Source organism: Osmerus mordax, chromosome 9, assembly GCF_038355195.1.
Source record: "Osmerus mordax isolate fOsmMor3 chromosome 9, fOsmMor3.pri, whole genome shotgun sequence".
Classification (NCBI taxonomy): Eukaryota; Metazoa; Chordata; class Actinopteri; order Osmeriformes; family Osmeridae; genus Osmerus; species Osmerus mordax.
The window spans coordinates 5,982,079-6,001,042 of NC_090058.1; the positions used below are offsets into that span (position 1 = coordinate 5,982,079).

The 18,964-nt window shown below is 49.7% G+C and overlaps 1 protein-coding gene across 1 annotated transcript in view; it reads right to left on the minus strand.

The window, feature by feature from the left end:
- pacrg (PARK2 co-regulated) overlaps window positions 1–18,964 on the minus strand; it is a 75,481-nt gene that overhangs the window by 19,312 nt on the left and 37,205 nt on the right. The window contains exon 4 of the mRNA XM_067243274.1: window positions 17,185–17,334. Coding sequence (XP_067099375.1) covers window positions 17,185–17,334 — 150 coding nt within the window. The remainder of the gene's footprint in view (window positions 1–17,184; window positions 17,335–18,964) is intronic.

Sequence of the window (18,964 nt, forward strand, 5' to 3'; positions counted from 1 at the left end):
ACTAAAAACAGCCCCACTGCTTCTGCTGCCTCCCCGGCTCGTCTGTGCCAAGCACCAGGCCTCCACTATCTATCCATCTCTACTGAAATATTTCTGCAATTAGTTCTGGGAAAGTTGCTGCTGAAGAAGCGGAAAGGAGAGGAGAAGGGAGGAGATGGGATTATTGGGGAGAGGGGAGGAGAGGAGAAGGGAGGAGATGGGAGTATTGGGGAGAGGGGAGGAGAGGAGAAGGGAGGAGATGGGATTATTGGGGAGAGGGGAGGAGAGGAGAAGGGAGGAGATGGGAGTATTAGGGAGAGGGGAGGAGAGGAGAAGGGAGGAGATGGGAGTATTGGGGAGAGGGGAGGAGAGGAGAAGGGAGGAGATGGGAGTATTGGGGAGAGCACAGGAGAGGGAAGAGAAGGGAGAGAGGAGAAAGTAGGAGAGGAGAGGATAAGGAGGAGAAGGGGGGTAGAGGGGAAGCGAGGTACATTGATTATGCATTGCAACAGCTGTACCAACAGGATTACACTCAAGAATTTTAAGCTTTCCTGTCAACCATCTATGCAGTTGATTTGCTGGCCCTTCTCTCTTTCTGGTGCCCGGCGGTGGCCCTTCTTGGTAAAAACCCATTATTCACTGAGCAGAAGCATGGTTAAAGTATAGAGACAAAGAGATGTGTGTAAGAGGCAAACTATGGCACTGTGTAATGGGTGAATCCAAGTGAAAGGGATTATGGGAGAACAGGGGAGGCAGGGCGGTGTAAATTCATTTCCTGTGTTCCATTTTTTAGTGTAACATTGGCTCCCCATCTGTTTACCTCTGTCCTCCAAGCTGATTCAAATCCAATTGGTTAGAGTCTAACCGTTAGACAGACACTTCTGTGAGTATGCGTGTGTATGTGTGCGCAAGCGTGTATTTGTGCATGTTTGTGAATGAGAGCAATTCACTGCCAGTGAAAAAGTGCATTTTCTCCTCTGGATCCTTAAGATCTTTAACTAGAACCACCAAAGAAATGTGTCTTTACAAGCCAAAATCCCACCTCTGCATTCCAGCTTTCTTTTTTAATAGGAAAACAAAAACATACCGTAAAAACAACCTGACCTCAGAGAACAAGAAATGTGGGACTTGAAATATGGGACAACAAGTCAGTAGAAATGTGGTGGCAATTCTTAAGCGCTGGGAGTTGGGTGCTGTGTGTGTATGTGTGTGTGTGGCTCTGTTAGCGAGGCTTAACCCAGCCACCATTGTGTTGCTGAGTGGAGCAAAAATGGCTCTTGTTCATGGTTTAGCCTGGTAAGAGGGCTTCATTTCAAAGCCCATTAGTGGCTTGAATGTTTGCAGAAACACTGAATGTTGATCCTTACAAGCTGCTACGTCACACCACCAACCACTGAGGTTAACACACACATACACGCACACACACAAACACACACACACAAAGACACACACACCACACGCACAGAAACACACACATACACAAACAACAGTTGTCTTTCTTTCTAATGACAAACACATAGGAAGCCACTGTTCTGCTCTGGCCTGGACTCTGAAAGGTCATGAAGCAGTCCCCTCTCCATTATCTCCCCCTGCATTCTCCTGACAAAGTGACAGAAACACAATAGGGCTAGCAGCCGTTTAAACTAGCCTTATCTAGGCTAAGCTAGGCTAGGTACGCAAGACTACAGTAGGCGCATCCACACCACACTACACTACACTAAGCTAGGCTAGCAAGGCTAAGATACGATAGGCAAAGATGACCTACCCAAGGCTATGCTACCTTAGGGTACACTTTACTATGCTAGTATGCTTGGTTACGCTAAACTAGGAATGGCTATGCCAAATCATCCTGCGCTAGCCGCTAGGCTATGCTCAGCTAGGCTAGTGTAGCCAGTCCTGGTCTGCCCCACTCATACCTTACAGCTTCAGTGCATCAGCCTTTGACACGGGCATAAATCTAATGTTGCAAGATGATAACGAATTTCACAGTGAGTGTGTGTGAGGAGCTGAGAGAGTGGAGGTCAGAGAGATATAGATAGAGAAAAAGGTAGGAGGAAAGGGGGAAAAGAGAGAGAGGTAGGATGACAAAGGGAGAGAGAAAGAGGAAGGAGTACAAGGAGAGAAAGAGAGAGAGAGAGAGAGAGAGAGAGAGAGAGAGAGGGAGGGAGATGTAGGAGGAAAATGGGCAGATAGAGAGTTAGAGAGAGATGGTGGGATAGAAGGCAGAGGGGTGCTGAAGGGGAGAAAGAGTGGAAATGCTTCCTGAGTAATGATGTGTGTGAAATATTCATCGCTGCCATGTAGAACTGTGGGCATAAATTTGACTATATCAAGTTGATATCAAATTTGACTATATCCAATATCTGACAGGGCAGGTGAGGGTGGAGGAGGGTTATGAGGCTAGAGTAAGGTTATGAAGGCAGAGGAAGGCAGGGGAGAACTGGTGAAGGCAGGGAAGGGGAGGGTAGAGTAAGGTTATGAAGGCAGAGGAGGGTAGGGCAGGGCAGAGCTGGCGAGGGCAGAGGAGGGTAGAGCAGGGCAGGGCAGAGCTGGCGAGGGCAGTGGAGGGTAGAGCGATGGGACAAGTGCCAGGGGAGACCAGACAGATGTCCTCTCTCTTCCTCAACCTTCCGGCACTTGCTAGTCAAGGTTAATTAGGGTTAATGAAGGTAATGGCAAAGTTCCAGATAACTTCAACCCCCTCTCTACACCATATCCACAGGGGTGTGGGATTGAAAATATTGCAAGATGGTTTCTTCTTGAGTTCTCCAACTGAAATGAGTTTCTACTGAATGCCCAGATGAGTTTTCTCGGCTGTTGCAAAAAGACAGTGTTTCAGCACTGCATCTGAGATCAAAATTCAATCTCAGCAAGACAGCATAAAATCTTGATCAAGGGAAATTCCTTCCGCTTGTAATCATGAAACAGTGTGTTTATGTGCGTGTGCGAGTGTGTGTAAGCTATCAAACAGTGGGATAGCTCTCCCTCTCACACACCACCGCTGCTTCCCCTGTGGGACAGCTAACATTGTTCAACCGCATCTCTGCTGGTGTTTGATAGAGTTTCCTATGGCGTCAATATTGAATAACCTGTGAGAGCGGACAGTCTTATTTCCCCCCACGTCATCTGGACGACGGGCTGATGAATACCCTTTCACGTAAATGACATCCCTCATCTTCCCCGAGAGCTCTCATCCTGTTTACTCCTCTGTCTCTCACTCAATCGTGACATCACGTAACCTATGGAAATTGCCTCTGAAAACATTTCCCGCGTCTCTCCATTTTCATTGGTGTGTGATGTGTCTGAAGCTGTTGATGTGCGTATGTGATGTGTTTGTTTCCCATGTAACACGGTGGTACAGTTGGACGATGGTGTTCTAATGAATAGGTCTCATCTCTTCCCCGCGCTGCTGAATCTGTAATTGAGCACCGAGACACACAGCGAAGACACAGAGTAGCCTAATGCAGGTTTGAATAATTTAATCAGTGAATCAGTCTTCATCACAATCAGGCAGGTATAACAGGAGTCAATATTATGAATGTGGCGTCCCGTGAAGAGAGACATATCCTGCCTAGCGCTAGCTTGGCTAGCTCTGCCTCCTGCCACCTGCTCACAAGCCTCTGGTTCTGCCCTCCGCCGACACACAACCAAATGGCAGCACTTTCATTTTTATTAGCACAATTTAGCTGTGAGTGTTTTGTTGATCTAGCCTTGGCCGTCACAAGCACAGCAGCAGTGGCAGAGAACATAATTAATCAGTTGGTTTGTTCCTTTGTTTTACTTCCTGGTGCTGTCCTTTTATACAGGTGGTGTGTTGCAGTCTGTAAAGATGAAATGAGCAGAATGTGCCTCCTCCCAGAGGCAGATCTGGTGTCGGGGAGTCTGTGCTGTGTCAGACATGTATGGAACACACCAGAGGGGCCTTGATCTCCAGTCGAGGTAAAAAAGAGCAACGAGAGCGGCGTGGAGAAATCGACAAATGATATTCTTAGAAGGGATGTGAGCCGGCGTGTGGGGGAAAATGTCATGGACAATCTCTAATGAAGAGCCTTCTGGGAACTCAAGTTAGATAAATTATTTAAAGGCTTTCATTTAAAAATGTCCGGAAAAGTGTGCTGTGCTGCTGAGCTGCGGTGCGTGGTGGCAGGGAAAGGTCAGGCGGGTGTTGGCAGAGCTTCATTAACCTTCCGCCACCTTCCTGCCTCAATTATCTTTGGAACACTGCAGCCTGGCTGGCCTGTGATGCTGCCTGCTAGGATGTGAAGATGTTGCAATGTGGATGTGTGCCAGGCTGCCGGGCTACGAGACTGCTGCCTGCTAGACAGCTGTAGTGATGCTAGGCCGCTAGGCTGATGAAATGTTGCTGCCTGGTAGGATGCTACGGTTGCTGCTAGCTGGGATGCTAGGCTGACAGACAGCGAGGGTTGCTGCTGCATTGTGGGCTGCAGCCTCTGAGGCCTGGAGATGGAGGTGGGAGTTGCTAGCGCCCGGGTCGGGGAGGGTTGGGGCTTTGATCTCCTAAAACGTTTCCACAGCCGTTACGTCGGGGGCCTTGGAACTCACAGGGCTGTGAGAAGAGGAGGGAGCCTCCAGCTCACCCAGAACTGTTCCTGACTGAGGCTCTGCCTTATCCTTCCGCTGCAGGACTGGATGTTTTCTTCTTTTTCTTCCCCCTCTCTCTCTACTGGTGTGTCTCGTCCTCGCGTTCCTCTCTGCCACGTGAGAAGCTCCTTCTCCTACAGTTGAGAGGAATTTCTGGACTCGGCAGCAGGTCAGGGGTCCAGGAGTATTTGCCGCATTGGCCTCGACGGCACATTCCTGCTTGCCTCCGTCAGTGACATCATCCATGAGCTGGTTCTAAGTGGAGCAGAAGCCAACGCCTGCACCTCCCCAGCTGCGCCCCAAAGCTCCAGACCGGGAGAGGGGAGAGAACTGAGGAGGGAGAGAGGGGAGTGGGAGAGGGAGCACCAGAGGGAGCGTGAGGGGGAGTGGGAGAGGAGGCAGCAATTTCCCAGGGCAGGGACGCTCTGCGTTACTGCCTACACACAGGGAGCAGCAGACTAATTGCCAGGCCGTTCCACTAATTCCTGCTTTCTGGGTTAGAGGGCAGCTCTGGGCCCCTGAGAGGCAGGGGCCGGTCCCAAGTCCCTGAGCTCTGCCAGTGTGTGTGAGAGAGAGAGAGAGAGAGAGAGAGAGTTAGAAAGAGAGAGAGAGCAGGGAGGGGGGGAATCTGATTAAACTCCTCTCAGATGTCACACAGCGGACAAGGTTTTCCTTTTCAGCTATTTTCTTCTCCTCCATCCAAAATGCTTTACTCTGGGTTGGGTGTTCACTGTTGAGAGGCCAGCGGGAGTGCGTGTTATATCAGAGATCCAAATACAAGCCAGTGTTGAAACACAATCTGCAGACATGGGATTTGTGTTGTTTTGCCCCGTTCAGCCTGCGTTTTCTCATCTGAATAAGGTTTTCATTCTCCTGAGCCTGAGCCAGGAGTGAAGTGTCAGCCTTGATAAAAAAGTCTGACATTGTGCATTGTGCAGCATTCGATAGTAATCTATCTGTTGTGGATGTTTAACTTCATGTCAGTTCCTCTGGGCTGGGCTGAGCTGGGCAGCTCTGGGCTAGGCTCATGGGTTTGTTCGGGCTGGGGCTAGGTTGGACTAGGGTCCCTGGGAACGAGGCCTGCTTCCTGGGGACTAGCCATGAGGAGATGCAGAGGTGGTTCACTGACAGGCTCAAACAGGTTGAAAGAAAAAGAAGAAAGCGGAAACTCATCTTGATGTATTTGGGTCAATTTAACGTCCACTGCTGCTTGGTCAGACCTAATTATAGCAGAAGTGGCGCTTTTAATTAATCGTTGATAACGGGCTGATTTAATTGGCTGTAATCTGTCCGATGAGGTGAGAAGGGCTTGTCCTATGAGGATGGTGCTGCGCTGTGTAGAGACCAGCGCCTTCCCTTGTCCTGCTTAATGTAGGTTATCCTGCTATACAATATCTGCCATCCCGGATCACAAAACACAACAGGATTAAAACCCAGATTACCAGTAAAACAATGAGTCCATTGGGCGATGGCCTAAGCACAGGTGCTTCTCTATCGGGAGAGCCACAGATATATCTACTACTACCACATCTAAATCTCTCTAAATCCCATCAGCGGAGCTGTGTGCGCAGGTCCCCAGCCCTCCTGAAGGCAGTCTGCTGGTGTGATGGAGAGCGGGGGAGAAGCAATCCAATCTACAGCCTTCCGCCCCAGAAGGAGAGCTCTTATTTGCATTGAAATGAAGTGTTGGAGTGTGTGTGCCCGGGGCTTGTGTTGGGCGTGTGTTTGCGAGTGTATCGGGCGTCGGCCTGTATGGATCACCGCTGATGGGGTCGGGTCCCTCGGAGGTGGGGAGGGGTGTGTGTATGTGCGCGTGTGTGAGGGGGGTGTCTGTGCCAGCACGTCTGTAGTGACACATACGTTTTTGAGTCCTGAGCGTCGGTGTGACAGACTGAGAACCACTCAGGCAGACACTGGGTCCGCTGACCCAGCCTGTCTCCCCTCTGTGTGACCTCCACCTGTCTGGGCGTCCTGGACTCACTCACACTCACGGGGAGCATCCTGGAGACGGGGAATGGAAAGATGCGGCTCGTGTCTGGGCGCAGTCCCTGGAGAGACCCGAGTCAGGTGTACTCACAGACGTGTCCAACACAACCATCCTGCGTCATTACATCTTGCAGGTGTAGTGTTGGGGGACCAGAGACCCACAGATTATTTGGATGCTGTTAGTTGTGTTTTCTTGTATGAAAGTGTATGAAAGGATGTGTGTGTGTCCAGGAGCTGTGAGCTAGTGTTGATGCTGTACTTGCGTGTGGAGTTGTGCTGTGTGTCCCCTGTGTGTACTGCTTATTCAACATGTGCTGACAGACGGGCTGTTTGTGAGTATGCATTAAATTTGAGAGAAGCTAATTTAGGCAGTGTTTGATTTAGTGTCTCAGCACGGGTGTGTGTCAGCATTATGAGTGTGTATGTGTGTGTGTGCACGTGTGTGTGTGTGTGTTTGTGCAGGACTACCCTGGCCTGCAGCATGGTATTCATGGTGAGCATCTCTCAGCTCAGCATTAGCTATGGATCACAGCACGTCTCCATTGAGTCCTCTTTATAGGTAATCAATAGGCGAGCTGGCTCCTGATGGCTTTCACTCATTACAGCTCTTTAATAACAAGCCACCCTGCAGAGACTATCGCTGCATGTGTGTGTGTGTGATTAATACAAATACAGACCCTATGGAACTCACTCTTACACAAACTCAAGACCGCTAGCAGGAGGGCAACAGCCCTATCATTTATACCCTCACAACTGCTTTACTTTAACACATTTACTCCAATGTAAGCACTTAAAGCTGCCTCCTTTGGCTATGTATACACAGCAGGGCTGCTGGGAGTTGTAGGATCAATATGCACAGCTCTCCTATAGCACCCCTCCTAACGGCCTCTCTCCATAGGAAACAAGCAAATGCTCCAATACACCTTCATCAATATTCCCTCACGGAATAAAGATTAACCAATAGGAACACCACAAAAGGTTTGAGGTTTACAGTGAAGTCTCTGGCCTCGTGACCAGGCTGTGGGCATGAATCACTACCTAAGAAACACACACACACGTGCATACACACACACAGACACACTTGCCCCCATGCTAACCCCTTCACCCTACAGGTGGTGTGGGGTCAAGCCCAGGTCTGGTCCAGGCAGACAGATGGGAGCTTCATCCCAAGCTGCACACCTGGAGCCTGTTCTCACGTTCCCAGGGCTGGTCTCCTGTTGCAAGCACGCTCCGACACAGCCTGAGTATAAATAGGTGGACTGAGACAAGGAGACCTGTCCGTTCAATGACAGGGAAGCACAGACAGTGTGTGATCCATGGGGATTGTGTGTGTGTGATCCAGACTCTCCCCTCCACGTTGATACCAGTACCAGGGGCGGAGGCTGACCTTTCCCTCGCCTGGAATAGCAGGGCTGTGGGGAGACACGTCAGAGCACGCAGGAGACGGGGACTCTGTAGTCACACACGCACACACACAGACACACACACAAACACACACACACACACAGACACACACACAAACACACACACAGACACACACACAAACACACAAACAGACACACACACACCTAAGCGACATGCCGATGGACTGCTGAAGCAACTCTGATACACTGGCAGTGTCTCATATTTCTACCCTGCTTCTCTCTGGGGACGCTGCAGAGCAGCAGAGATAGATAGGGGGGTAGATGGGAGGTGAGGATGAGGTAACCTATCATTGGCACTATTGACACTGAGACGGGAGAACGGGAGTTTCCAAGTGCAGCAATGATGACGGACATGACTATGCACTGTACTGTATACCACCTGGTACTGTATACCACCTGGTACTGTATACCACCTGGTACTGTATACCACCTGGTACTGTATACCACCTGCTACTGTATACCAACTGGTACTGTATACCACCTGGTACTGTATACCACCTGCTACTGTATACCACCTGGTACTGTATACCACCTGGTACTGTATACCACCTGCTACTGTATACCAACTGGTACTGTATACCACCTGGTCAATGGAGATGATGACCCAGTGACAGCCGACTTTGTTGTTGTCTCTCACTCACTCTCACTCTTTCTCTCTTTCTCTCATACTCACTCATGTCTATCTCTCTCCCTCTCGGATCCTCATTCGCTGTCTCTCCATGTCACTTATTCTCACTCTCACACGGCTGAAATCAAAGTGTGTTTGACAACGCCACTCAGCCGTGGTAGATAGAGAGTCATGTTTTGGGCGTGGAGCGGGTAGGGAGCCTGTGGAGGAGACCAGCTCCAGAGAGGGGAGAGACAAGCAGTGTGGGATAAGAGGATCTCCAGGATTCCAACTTTAATAATGCATGTCTGCTGAGACGAGGTGAGTATAGACTGTGCTGGTCTGGACCAGGGCGGGAGCTGTGTTAAGTGTCCCTGGCGTATAGGGGTGTTGAGGTCAGAACGTTACAAGAGTTACCTTGCAGAGTAGACTGTGAATTATTCACAGAAGGGAATCTGCTAGCCGATAGCCCACACACAAACAGCTAGAGACACTACTAGCAGATATCCCATACATAAACAGATGGTCTAGACTCTAATAGCCCACACAGACACAGTTTGTCTAGACTCGACTAGACGATAGCCCACACAGAAAAGGACCCTCTAGTACCTGTGGTACTGCATGCATAATACAATTAGGTTAGGGAGGGGGAGAGGACAAAGAGGAGGGCTGGTAGAGAGAAGAAGAAAGATATAGAGATACAGAGAGAGAGAGAGAGAGAGAGAGAGAGAGAGAGAGAGAGAGAGAGAGAGAGAGAGAGAGAGAGAGAGAGAGAGAGAGAGAGAGAGAGAGAGAGAGAGAGAGAGAGAGAGAGAGAGAGAGAGAGAGAGAGAGAGAGAGAGAGAGAGAGAGAGAGAGAGAGAGAGAGAGAGAGATGGGGGCTGGGGGCTGGGTGAGAGAGGGAATGAGGGGAGATAATGTAACAACCTTGGCACTCGAGGTTACATTGTCAGAGTTAATTACATGAGCAGGCAGAGAGAAGGGCTGTCTCGTGAACAAGGCCCTTGTGTCACACTGCAGTTTAAAGGACAAACAGGGGCTGCCGTCTGAGAGCAAACACACAAATTCCCTCTTAACATACACCAGCTCCTTTTGGCTTTAAGTGTTGCCATTGTCACAGCAATCCTTCGGAAGGATATTACAATAATATTATTTAGAGGTCAGGGACATTCCCATGTTTCCATAGTCAACAGACAGTTTTGACAGGATGATATGAAAGTATACATATGCAACATCATCTAAAGCAGAGAACATAGCACATACGTGCTACATTCTACACTGGTCAACCATAAAATGAAATGAAGGCACTCCCTTTGTCACACATTTGTGAGATGCTGGAAATTCAGACATGTTTTTGTTTGCTTTCTGCTAGCCCCTGCACATATAGTGTGTGTGTGTGTCTGTGTGTGTGTCTGTTTGTGTGTGTGGGGGGGGCAATGCAAACCAACCATGTCCACTGTAAAGTAGCATAGTCTTGTAAAACCCAACACTGTAACAGTGATGCAGCAATAAAAACACATTCTCTCATTTACACTAACATCTCAGGTCATTATGCAACCTACCCTCTCCCTTTCCTCCTCTCTCCCCCTCATCCCGCTCTCCCCCCCGCTAGCAAAGGAGAGGAACCATGTGGCGGCCGTGAGGAGGGACAGAGGTTCACTGGGGTGTGAAACATGCTAGCTGCTTCTCAGCCCAGAGGCTCCTAGGGATGGCTGGTGGACAAGCACAGAAAATCCTCTCTGTTTCTGTTTCTCTCTCTCTCTCTCTCTCTCTCTCTCTCTGTCTCTGTCTCTCTCTCTCCCTCTCCCCATCTCTCTCTCTATTTCTTTCTATCTGCTTTGCTCTCTTCCCTGTGTCTGTGTGCATTTCGCTCTCTTTTTCTCTCCCTCTCTGTCTGTCATTCTCCATTCCCTGTGTCTCTTTCTTTTCCTCTCCATGTTTCTCGATCCCTCATTCCCTCGCCCCTCTCGTATCCCTCAGCTGCCCTAACTGACACAATATGGCAGCATCTGCTCTGGTGGCTCCCCTTTCACCAGGCTCAGACACAGGCCTGGTGGAGGGAGACAGGGAAGAGTGGGGGTCTAGGAGGGCGTAGGAGGGGGATGCCGCCGAGGGAGAGCAGATGGAAGCAGGCTAGAAGGAACACAAGCCAAAAGTTTGCTTGAGTGGGGCTTGGCTGTCTGAGAGTGAGGGAGATAAGGTTGCATCTGTGAGGGATACTGGGGTTGGGGTTGGGACTAGGCCTGTCAGGCTGGAGTTGTAAGACTGGGGCCAGGCTTGACCCCTGACTTTTTAGTGAGGCAGATAAGGTTACATCCGTGAGAGGAATACCTTATACGACTTCACAGTGAGGTCTGTGGTTGGGGGCTGGGTCTAGGGTGTGGGGTCCGGGTCCTGGAAGCTGGGGGGTCGGGGGCCAGGTGCTGGCCAGATATGACCTAGCCGCCACATAAGAGGCCCGGAGACATAGGGACTGACACTGGAGGGCGATAATCAACAGCCCTGCATACCTAAGAGGGAATGTGAATAGGAGATGTGTGTGTTAGGGGTGTGTTTTTATAGGTGCATTCCTGCTTTATTTTGACATAATAGCATGCCCTATAGATGCCTGCTGTGTGTGTCCATGTGTGCATGCCTGTGCATGCTTTTATGTGTGCATGCCTTTGTGTGTGTGTGTGTGTGTGTGTGAGTATATACGTTTGTGCGACGCGCATGTGTGTGTGTGAGAGAGAGTCTGTTCGCGAGCCAGCAGGCAGTGTGGGAGCGAGGTGTGCATGTTGATTCAAACGAGGCCGGACAAACGTGCGCACACACACCGGCAGAGAGTCGCTAGCAGCCTGAGGGGATGTCAGACACAATGATCTGCTCAAGTGCTGCTGAGAAACTCCCTGCCAGGTAGCAGTCACATGTGGGTCTGTACACTCGCTGAGGGTAATACACACACACACACACATATACACACGCGCGCCACACACGCACACCAAGATACCTATTCACACACTGGCCCTGGCTTTGCCTGATGTCTCTACTGTGAGGTGACACCAGAACAAAAGGCTGCTCTCTGGTCCATCCATAATGTGGACTGATCACCACCCTAGTCTCTGGCTGACGCCGTCACAGGAGACATTACTCATCTGTCCCCATTGTTTCCTCGGTGGACCATTCAATAACTGTGTTGAACATGAGGACCCCCGGAGCCAGTACAACATACAGGATCGTTTCAATCGGCCTCAAATTCATCAATTACTGGCTGTGCTAATCTCATTGAGATTTGAATGAACGGAGGGGCCCTCGTAACTCATCCAATTAGGTAATTGAGTGTTTTTTGGATTAGCAGGAAGAAAGGTGGAGTCTTGTTGAGACTGACAGATGAGGCAGAGGGAGACAAGACTGCTGGTCCATGCTTGGGGAAGGAGAGACATCACCTTGGCAACCTACCTACCAACCTACTGTCGCTAGTGACCCTATAATCCTCCTACCTAACTACTTCCCACCTAACTACCTAGCTACCTGTCTATTTTCATATCTCCTACCTACATCTACACCTTCTACCTACCTACCTACCTACCTACCTACCTACCTACCTACCTACCTACCTACCTACCTACCTACCTACCTACCTACCTACCTACTTCCTACGTATATTCACATATTCACATACTCACTCACCAACCTCCTCCAGATCTACCCAGCCACCTCAGATGAACCCACCATCTAGAAGGTGAAGCACCGAGAGGGTAGTCATGCCGCCACAAAACAAACAAGAGGGAAAAAAAGGAATAGAGCGAGATATCGTTTGAGTGAGAGGCAGACAGTGAGGTAGAACCAGCGTGACTGTAAACGCTGACAGACAAAGAAGGAGTGGGAAGAAGAGAGAGACAGAGAGTGTGTGAAGGAGAGAGAGCGAGAGTAGGAGAGAGGGAGATTATGCATGAGCCACACTCCTTATCAGGTGACCTTTAAATTGGAGCCGCAGCGCGCCTGGAAGCCCAGGGGCCGGCGCCGCGCTCTGATTGGCTGGCCGGCCTCAGACCTGCTGACAATAGAAATTAACAGAGGCAGCGGCCATATCCATGGGGAAAATTCCATTAGTATATATAAATATATTTCTATATTTCCACTGTCTTTCTTAAACATGGGAAAGGAGGGAAAAGTCATTATGTGCTGTGAAGCATGCTGGGCAAGAGGGAGGTGTAGAGGAGAAGGGTTACCTGAGCTTCTCCCTCACTCCATCTCACTTCTACTCTCTATCTCCCCCATTCCCCCCTCCCTCCACTCCCAGGGCACCCAGTGTTTTAATAGTGAAGGGGCTGGCAGGCAGTGATTGCCTGATAGATATCTCAAGAAGGAGATGGGGTGGTGTGTGTGTGTGTGTGTGTGTGTGGGGGGGGGGGGTTGGGAGTGGGGCTGAGGATGAAATGTGTGTTCTGTCGAGTCAAGGAGCCATGTCTGTGGAGGATGATGGATTACACAGGGGCCAGGGGTGGAAGTGTGTATGGGCATTTGTCTTGGATTGTGTGTGAGTGGTAGTGTGTTTTGGTGTGTTTAGGTGAGTATTAGTGTCTTCTCGTTTTTTTTATGTGTGTGTCTGTGTTTGTGAATGTGTGTGATTGTTTGTTTGTGAGTGTGTGTGTCTGTGTGTGTGTGGGGGTATGGGGGGGGGGTGTTTGGAGGTGGTGACCCTGATATGCCACTAGGTACACAGGGAATGCATGATGCATGCATTCAGAACAGCGATTGGAGTTGTGGTCATTAAACAAAACCAATGTTAAAGGAAAGGATCCCTGAGGAGTTGAGTGAAGCACAAGATACATGGGCTGGGACAACACAGGTGGGCTAGTCCACCAGAACACGCTGGGCTTCATGCTATAGTAAAGAGGGTACAGGGAAAACAACATTTAGAAAACTCAGTCCAGTTAATTGGTGCTGTAATGTTGTACAGGACCAAGCCCAGGAAATGTCTCTTTCTCACACACACACACACACACACACACACACACACACACACACACACACACACACACACACACACACACACACACACACACACACAACATATATATACACACACACACCAAGTCCTATGTGGGGTACAGGAGGCAGGTCAGGGGTCAGGGGTCAGGCTTTGTCTCAGTGTGAGTGTAACAGAGCAGTCAAATGGTAAAAACATCACCCGGAGAGTTCCAGCCAGCCTCGAGCATACTCGTACAGACCCAGCTATACACAGCCACAGCCTCATTGCTACATCCATCAGCAAGAACCAGCCCCATAGCTGAATCTATCAGTGGGATAAAAACCCCAGCCAGCCAGTCTGCCGGCTGGACAGACAGCTGGGAGGACAGAGAGCCAGGGTGGGGGGGCTGTGAGAGGAGCAAGAGCAGAGCCCAGAGGTGTCTGTGTGTGTGTGTGGGGAGAGGGAACGGAGGATGAGAGAGAGAGAGAGAGAGAGAGAGAGAGAGGGAGGGAGGGAGAGAGAGAGAGAGAGAGAGAGAGAGAGAGAGAGAGAGGGAGAGAGAGAGAGAGAGAGAGAGCGAGGGGCCTTATCGTAACTGGCCACATTCCTACAGGAAGATAAAGGAGTCCAAATGAAGCAGATCACAGAGGGCCTGGCAGTGATGAATGGGGGATGAGGGACTTACACCTCATAGATAACAAGAGAAAACCATCAGGAACAACAAGGAACAACCACAGCAACAGAAAACACGCACACATACAATACACACACCCACACAACCAGGCAGACTAAACAAACACAGCCAGGGAGACAAATCCTCACCTCACACAGGCTCGACGAGACCTGCACCAGGGAGAAGCTGCTACTGCTAGGCTAACTCGCTAACAAAGATACCATAGGACAGCTTCCACAAAGTTAGCATGAAAGCGAACTAAGAAATAGGTAACAGACTACCAGGACATCCAGGGTGGGGGGTAACGAGCACTAACACTAACACCCACCCTTTTCCCTGGAAGAGAAGACCTGTTGACGCCTCTGATGCCTAAAAAACTAGATAACAGAGCCGAGATACTAGGATGAATGTGTCTGAGAAAGGCCCCAATCTCTAACTGGTTTAGAACCAGTTATGAAGCAGTTATTTTGGGACGGGGCCCATCTGGACACCGTCAGCCCCCACATCTCTGTCAGCTGACCTCACACCTGCTGGGCCTTGGCTGTTGATGACCTCGTCTAATGACTCAAGTAACACAAACACTCCACTGCTAGGAGAGAGAGAGTCAAGCCAATACTTTTTTTTTCTGTTTTTTCTCTTTCTCTTTCTTAACAGACTAGTCAATTAACAGTTTACACTGTGTCTCTGGTGGTGGCCTGGTTAAGTGGAGGAGCTGTAGCTCCTGAAGAGAGTTCCTTCCAGAAGCGACGGCTCGCTGGAGGATGACTGACTGTGTTTCTCCTACATAAGGACTGTTGTTGCATTTCATTAGGGACTAAATTTATCACAGCAAGCAAACAACAGAGCTATGCAAATTGCCTCTGCGATTTCTGGGTGATCCTAACCATGTGGACACACTCACACATGCACATCCTCGCACGCACACACTCACAAACACGCACACAAAACAAACAAATGCAGAAGAGGAGCTGATTCGGGAAACAAAGGGTAATATCGTCAGCCATTATCGTGGGGCTATGCCATGATAACGCGTCATTGTCCGCTTCATTCACAATCATTAGCCGCATCGTCAGAGTCAGAAGACTGCTGCTCAGCACTGGTACTGTATCTGGGGCTGGAGATCAAGGATTCCTTCAATATGTCCAACCCCAGATTCAGAGTGTTAGCCTGGGTTAAAGGACCAACAAGTTGAAGGGCTCTCCATGGTGCCAGTCTTTGAGCCTTCAGAAGAGGCCTGTGTTCGATGCCAGGGACACGGGGACTGACAAAGACGACCCCCTGTGCGTGCATGAGGACCCCTGTAGGTATGTGTGTGTCATGTGTGTGTGTTTGTGTGTCTGTGTGTGTGTGCAGCTGTTGGCTGGGGTGGGTGAGGGTGCCAGAACCATTATCAGGCCTGCCAGCTTAGGGCACACACACACACACACACAGAGGCACACACACAGGGCAGAGGCACAACGTGAGCATTCATGATGGACTACTCATCAACAGCCAGGCCCCCCCACCTCTTCACCCCCATGTCCAGCTGCAGACAGCCAAAGACAGAGCCCTGTGTTGTGGCTGCGCTGATGAGAAGCATGCCTCTGTGTTCAGATGGGTGACTTCAGACCAGCGTTGGCGGTGGAGAGGGTGAGACTGAGACAGAGGAGGTTGTAGCTGGCTAATAGTCTTCTGTTGATTGTATTCGACCACACAATACACTCCACTGTCCACAGAACCAGTCGATTTGGTGGGAGGCAACAAGAGTGGGAATGGATACTATACTACAGTTGTGGACAGACTGGAATCAACACTAGTATGGCCAAAGATATAAATATGTCAGTTCAACAAAAATGATATGTGAGATAACAGGAGTCCCAGTATGAGAGTTGGAGCCTTCAGGCATGGCTTTAAAAGGGTTGCCAGTGTGTGGGTTGAGGGATGAGGATGACGAGGATGACAGAATGGATGAGGTGAGAAGATAACAGTTTCAATGGTAGTCTGGCCAATCAACAAGATTAACGATTCTTTGTGGGTGGGGATACGGGTTGACCAATCGCTGAGCAGAAGAAACGGGCTAGGCTTCACAATGCTGAAAAGATTGATTTGACAGTGAATTTACACAGGAGATTTGCATAAAACTCGTGCTTTTCATGCAGCCTTCTCTTTTCCTTTGTCTCTCCCTCCCTCCTTTCCCCCTTAGCTCCCTCGCTCATTTTTACTACTAACAACAGATAATGTTAGTCGAATTAAAGAGACAAGAGATTCAAATTGGATATTGATTAAGAGTCTAAACCTTGTGTTTCCCCTGTTTAAGCCTGTGTTTAAGTGATTGATTCACAATGCTACTCCTTCACATGTCACAGACCGCATGAATGGCATTCAAGCCGGTTGCACCAGATGCCTCACACACACACATGCGCACACACACACAGGCCCTGAATGGTATCCTGCCTGTCTGATGCCAATCTGCCAGCGTGTGTGTGTGTGTGTCAGCTAGGTAGGGCTTGGCAGATCAAAGGGAGGACAAGCCTATCACAGACAGCATGAGGAGGAGAGGCTAAACAATGTCAAGTGGCTATTTAGGCAAGGGAAGAATAACACCCAGCGTTTAGGGACAAGCGTAACATACCAGGGGACAGACTGGACACACACACACATGCAAGCGAACACACTTTCTTTCTTCTGTACCAAAATGGTAATTAGGTAGCTTTCTACCACCCTGGCCTTGCCCTTTGGGGACCAACAACAGCACAGAGATGCTTGGTTGCGTATTTGAAGCCCCACAAGGCTCCTCAGATGGGCCCCGGCAGCCTTGACTACCACACAACACTACTGCTGTTCACAGGGATCCCAGCAACCCCATGGCAACATCCCAAAAACACTCTCAAAGCACATTCTAGCCAGGCCTAGGCACACATTCAAACATGTAACACACACACAGAGCAGTGATCTCTGTCTACATAAAGGCTGTACTCACTGTTCATGTTCTTGAAGATGTTGAGGATGGGCAGGATCTGCCGGTAGTAGGGGACCAAGGCCTCGCCCACCATGTCACCTGACACCACGAGATGCTGCAGGACCTTCAGCGTGGTGCAGATCACCTGGCGGTTCCTGGTGTTCAGGGCATCTGGGGAGAGAGGGCACAGGGCAGAGGTCAGGGCAGAGCTTAACGGTCAGGGGGGGGGGGGGGGTTGACACAAGTATGTCAGGACGTTAGGGATTTTACCTAAAAACGGCAACATTAACTGGTGAATTATACGCTCAAGCACATGGACACAGATACACACACGCACACACACTAGCTTATGGCATAGACCAACAACATTGCATAGAACAATGCAGCGTCTTGCATTTCTAGCTGCATCTCTTTTTGTTAGCCAGTGACAGGATAAAGGTCTGTCTGCAATCACAGAGCCCACATGCTGGAGAGAGACAGGGCTAAGTGAGAGCCAATCACTGGGCAATTTGGCCGACAGGTGCACTTAACTCCATCTCCCACTGATAGAGAGAACAAAAGAGAAAGTAAAGGAGAGAGAACGAGAGAGGGATGGAGAGAGAGAGAGAGCCCAACAGAAAGTGGCAGAAGGAGAATGTGGGGTTTAGAAACATCAGCGATTGGCATGGGTGGCAAGCCTGCGTGTGCGGGCATCTAATTGTGTGTTTGTTTGTGTGCCTCCTTGTGTTGGTGCGTGTGTGAGTGCATGTCAAAGTGTTTGTTGGTGTGTACTTAGTGCGTGTCAGTGCGCATGTGTCTATCCAGTCCCTCTGCGTGTGTCCTGTGTGGGAGGGGAGAGAGGTGTGTGTCTGTGTTTGTGGCACCATTTCATCAGCTTTCCCTGTTTTTCTTCATCCTGTCTTCATGGGCCCTTGTGGAGAGGAGCTGTCTCAGACAAGCACACTTCCCCAGCCTGTGATTGGCTGGCTGCCTCAACACTTACACACCGTGTTGCTATGAAAGCATGCTAATCATGTGGTCAAAGGACACAAACGGGAGACAGAAAAGAACGAGCGAGAGTGAGAGAGAGAAGGGAGATGTAGAGATAGAGAGAGAGAGAGAGAGAGAAAGAGAGACAGAGTAAAATGGGGATTTAGAGAGAGCGAAAGAGAGAGAAAATGTGAGAGAGAGAGAGAGAGAGAGAGAGAGAGAGAGAGAGAGAGAGAGAGAGAGAGAGATGAACCATAGTGTGTGGTATGACAGTTGCACTCAGGGAGCCGCATGCTGCATCACCCGCGGCCAGACAGATAAAACAGCTCATATGCAAATGCTCTCACTGTCACACACACACAAACACACACACAAACACACACACACACACACACGCACACACACACACACACACACACACTCCAGCCTCCCAGTAGTGCTGCACTCAGACTGAGCACAGGACAGCCTGACATGTTGAAGCTGCTGTGAAGAGGTGATGCACACCACCTCTCTCCTCAACGCACACACACACAGCAGCTCGTTTCAGACATGCAAAATGTTTACTACACTCTCAAAAGCAAGGACTGAGCGTGACACACACGCACACACAACACCGCCGCACACAACACCGCACACACACATTCTGTACATGTTTGAGTTTCACAGTGAGCCTTATCGGGCTCACTGCAAGGTTAATTTCTAGTGAGCACACACACACACAGTGAAAGCACTCTTTACCTATCTTACCAAGGTAAAGAGTGTTTGCGTTTGCGTGTTTCTGAGTGTGTGTGTGTCAGTGCTAAGGGCTGATAGTGCTGAATGAGCATTTGTA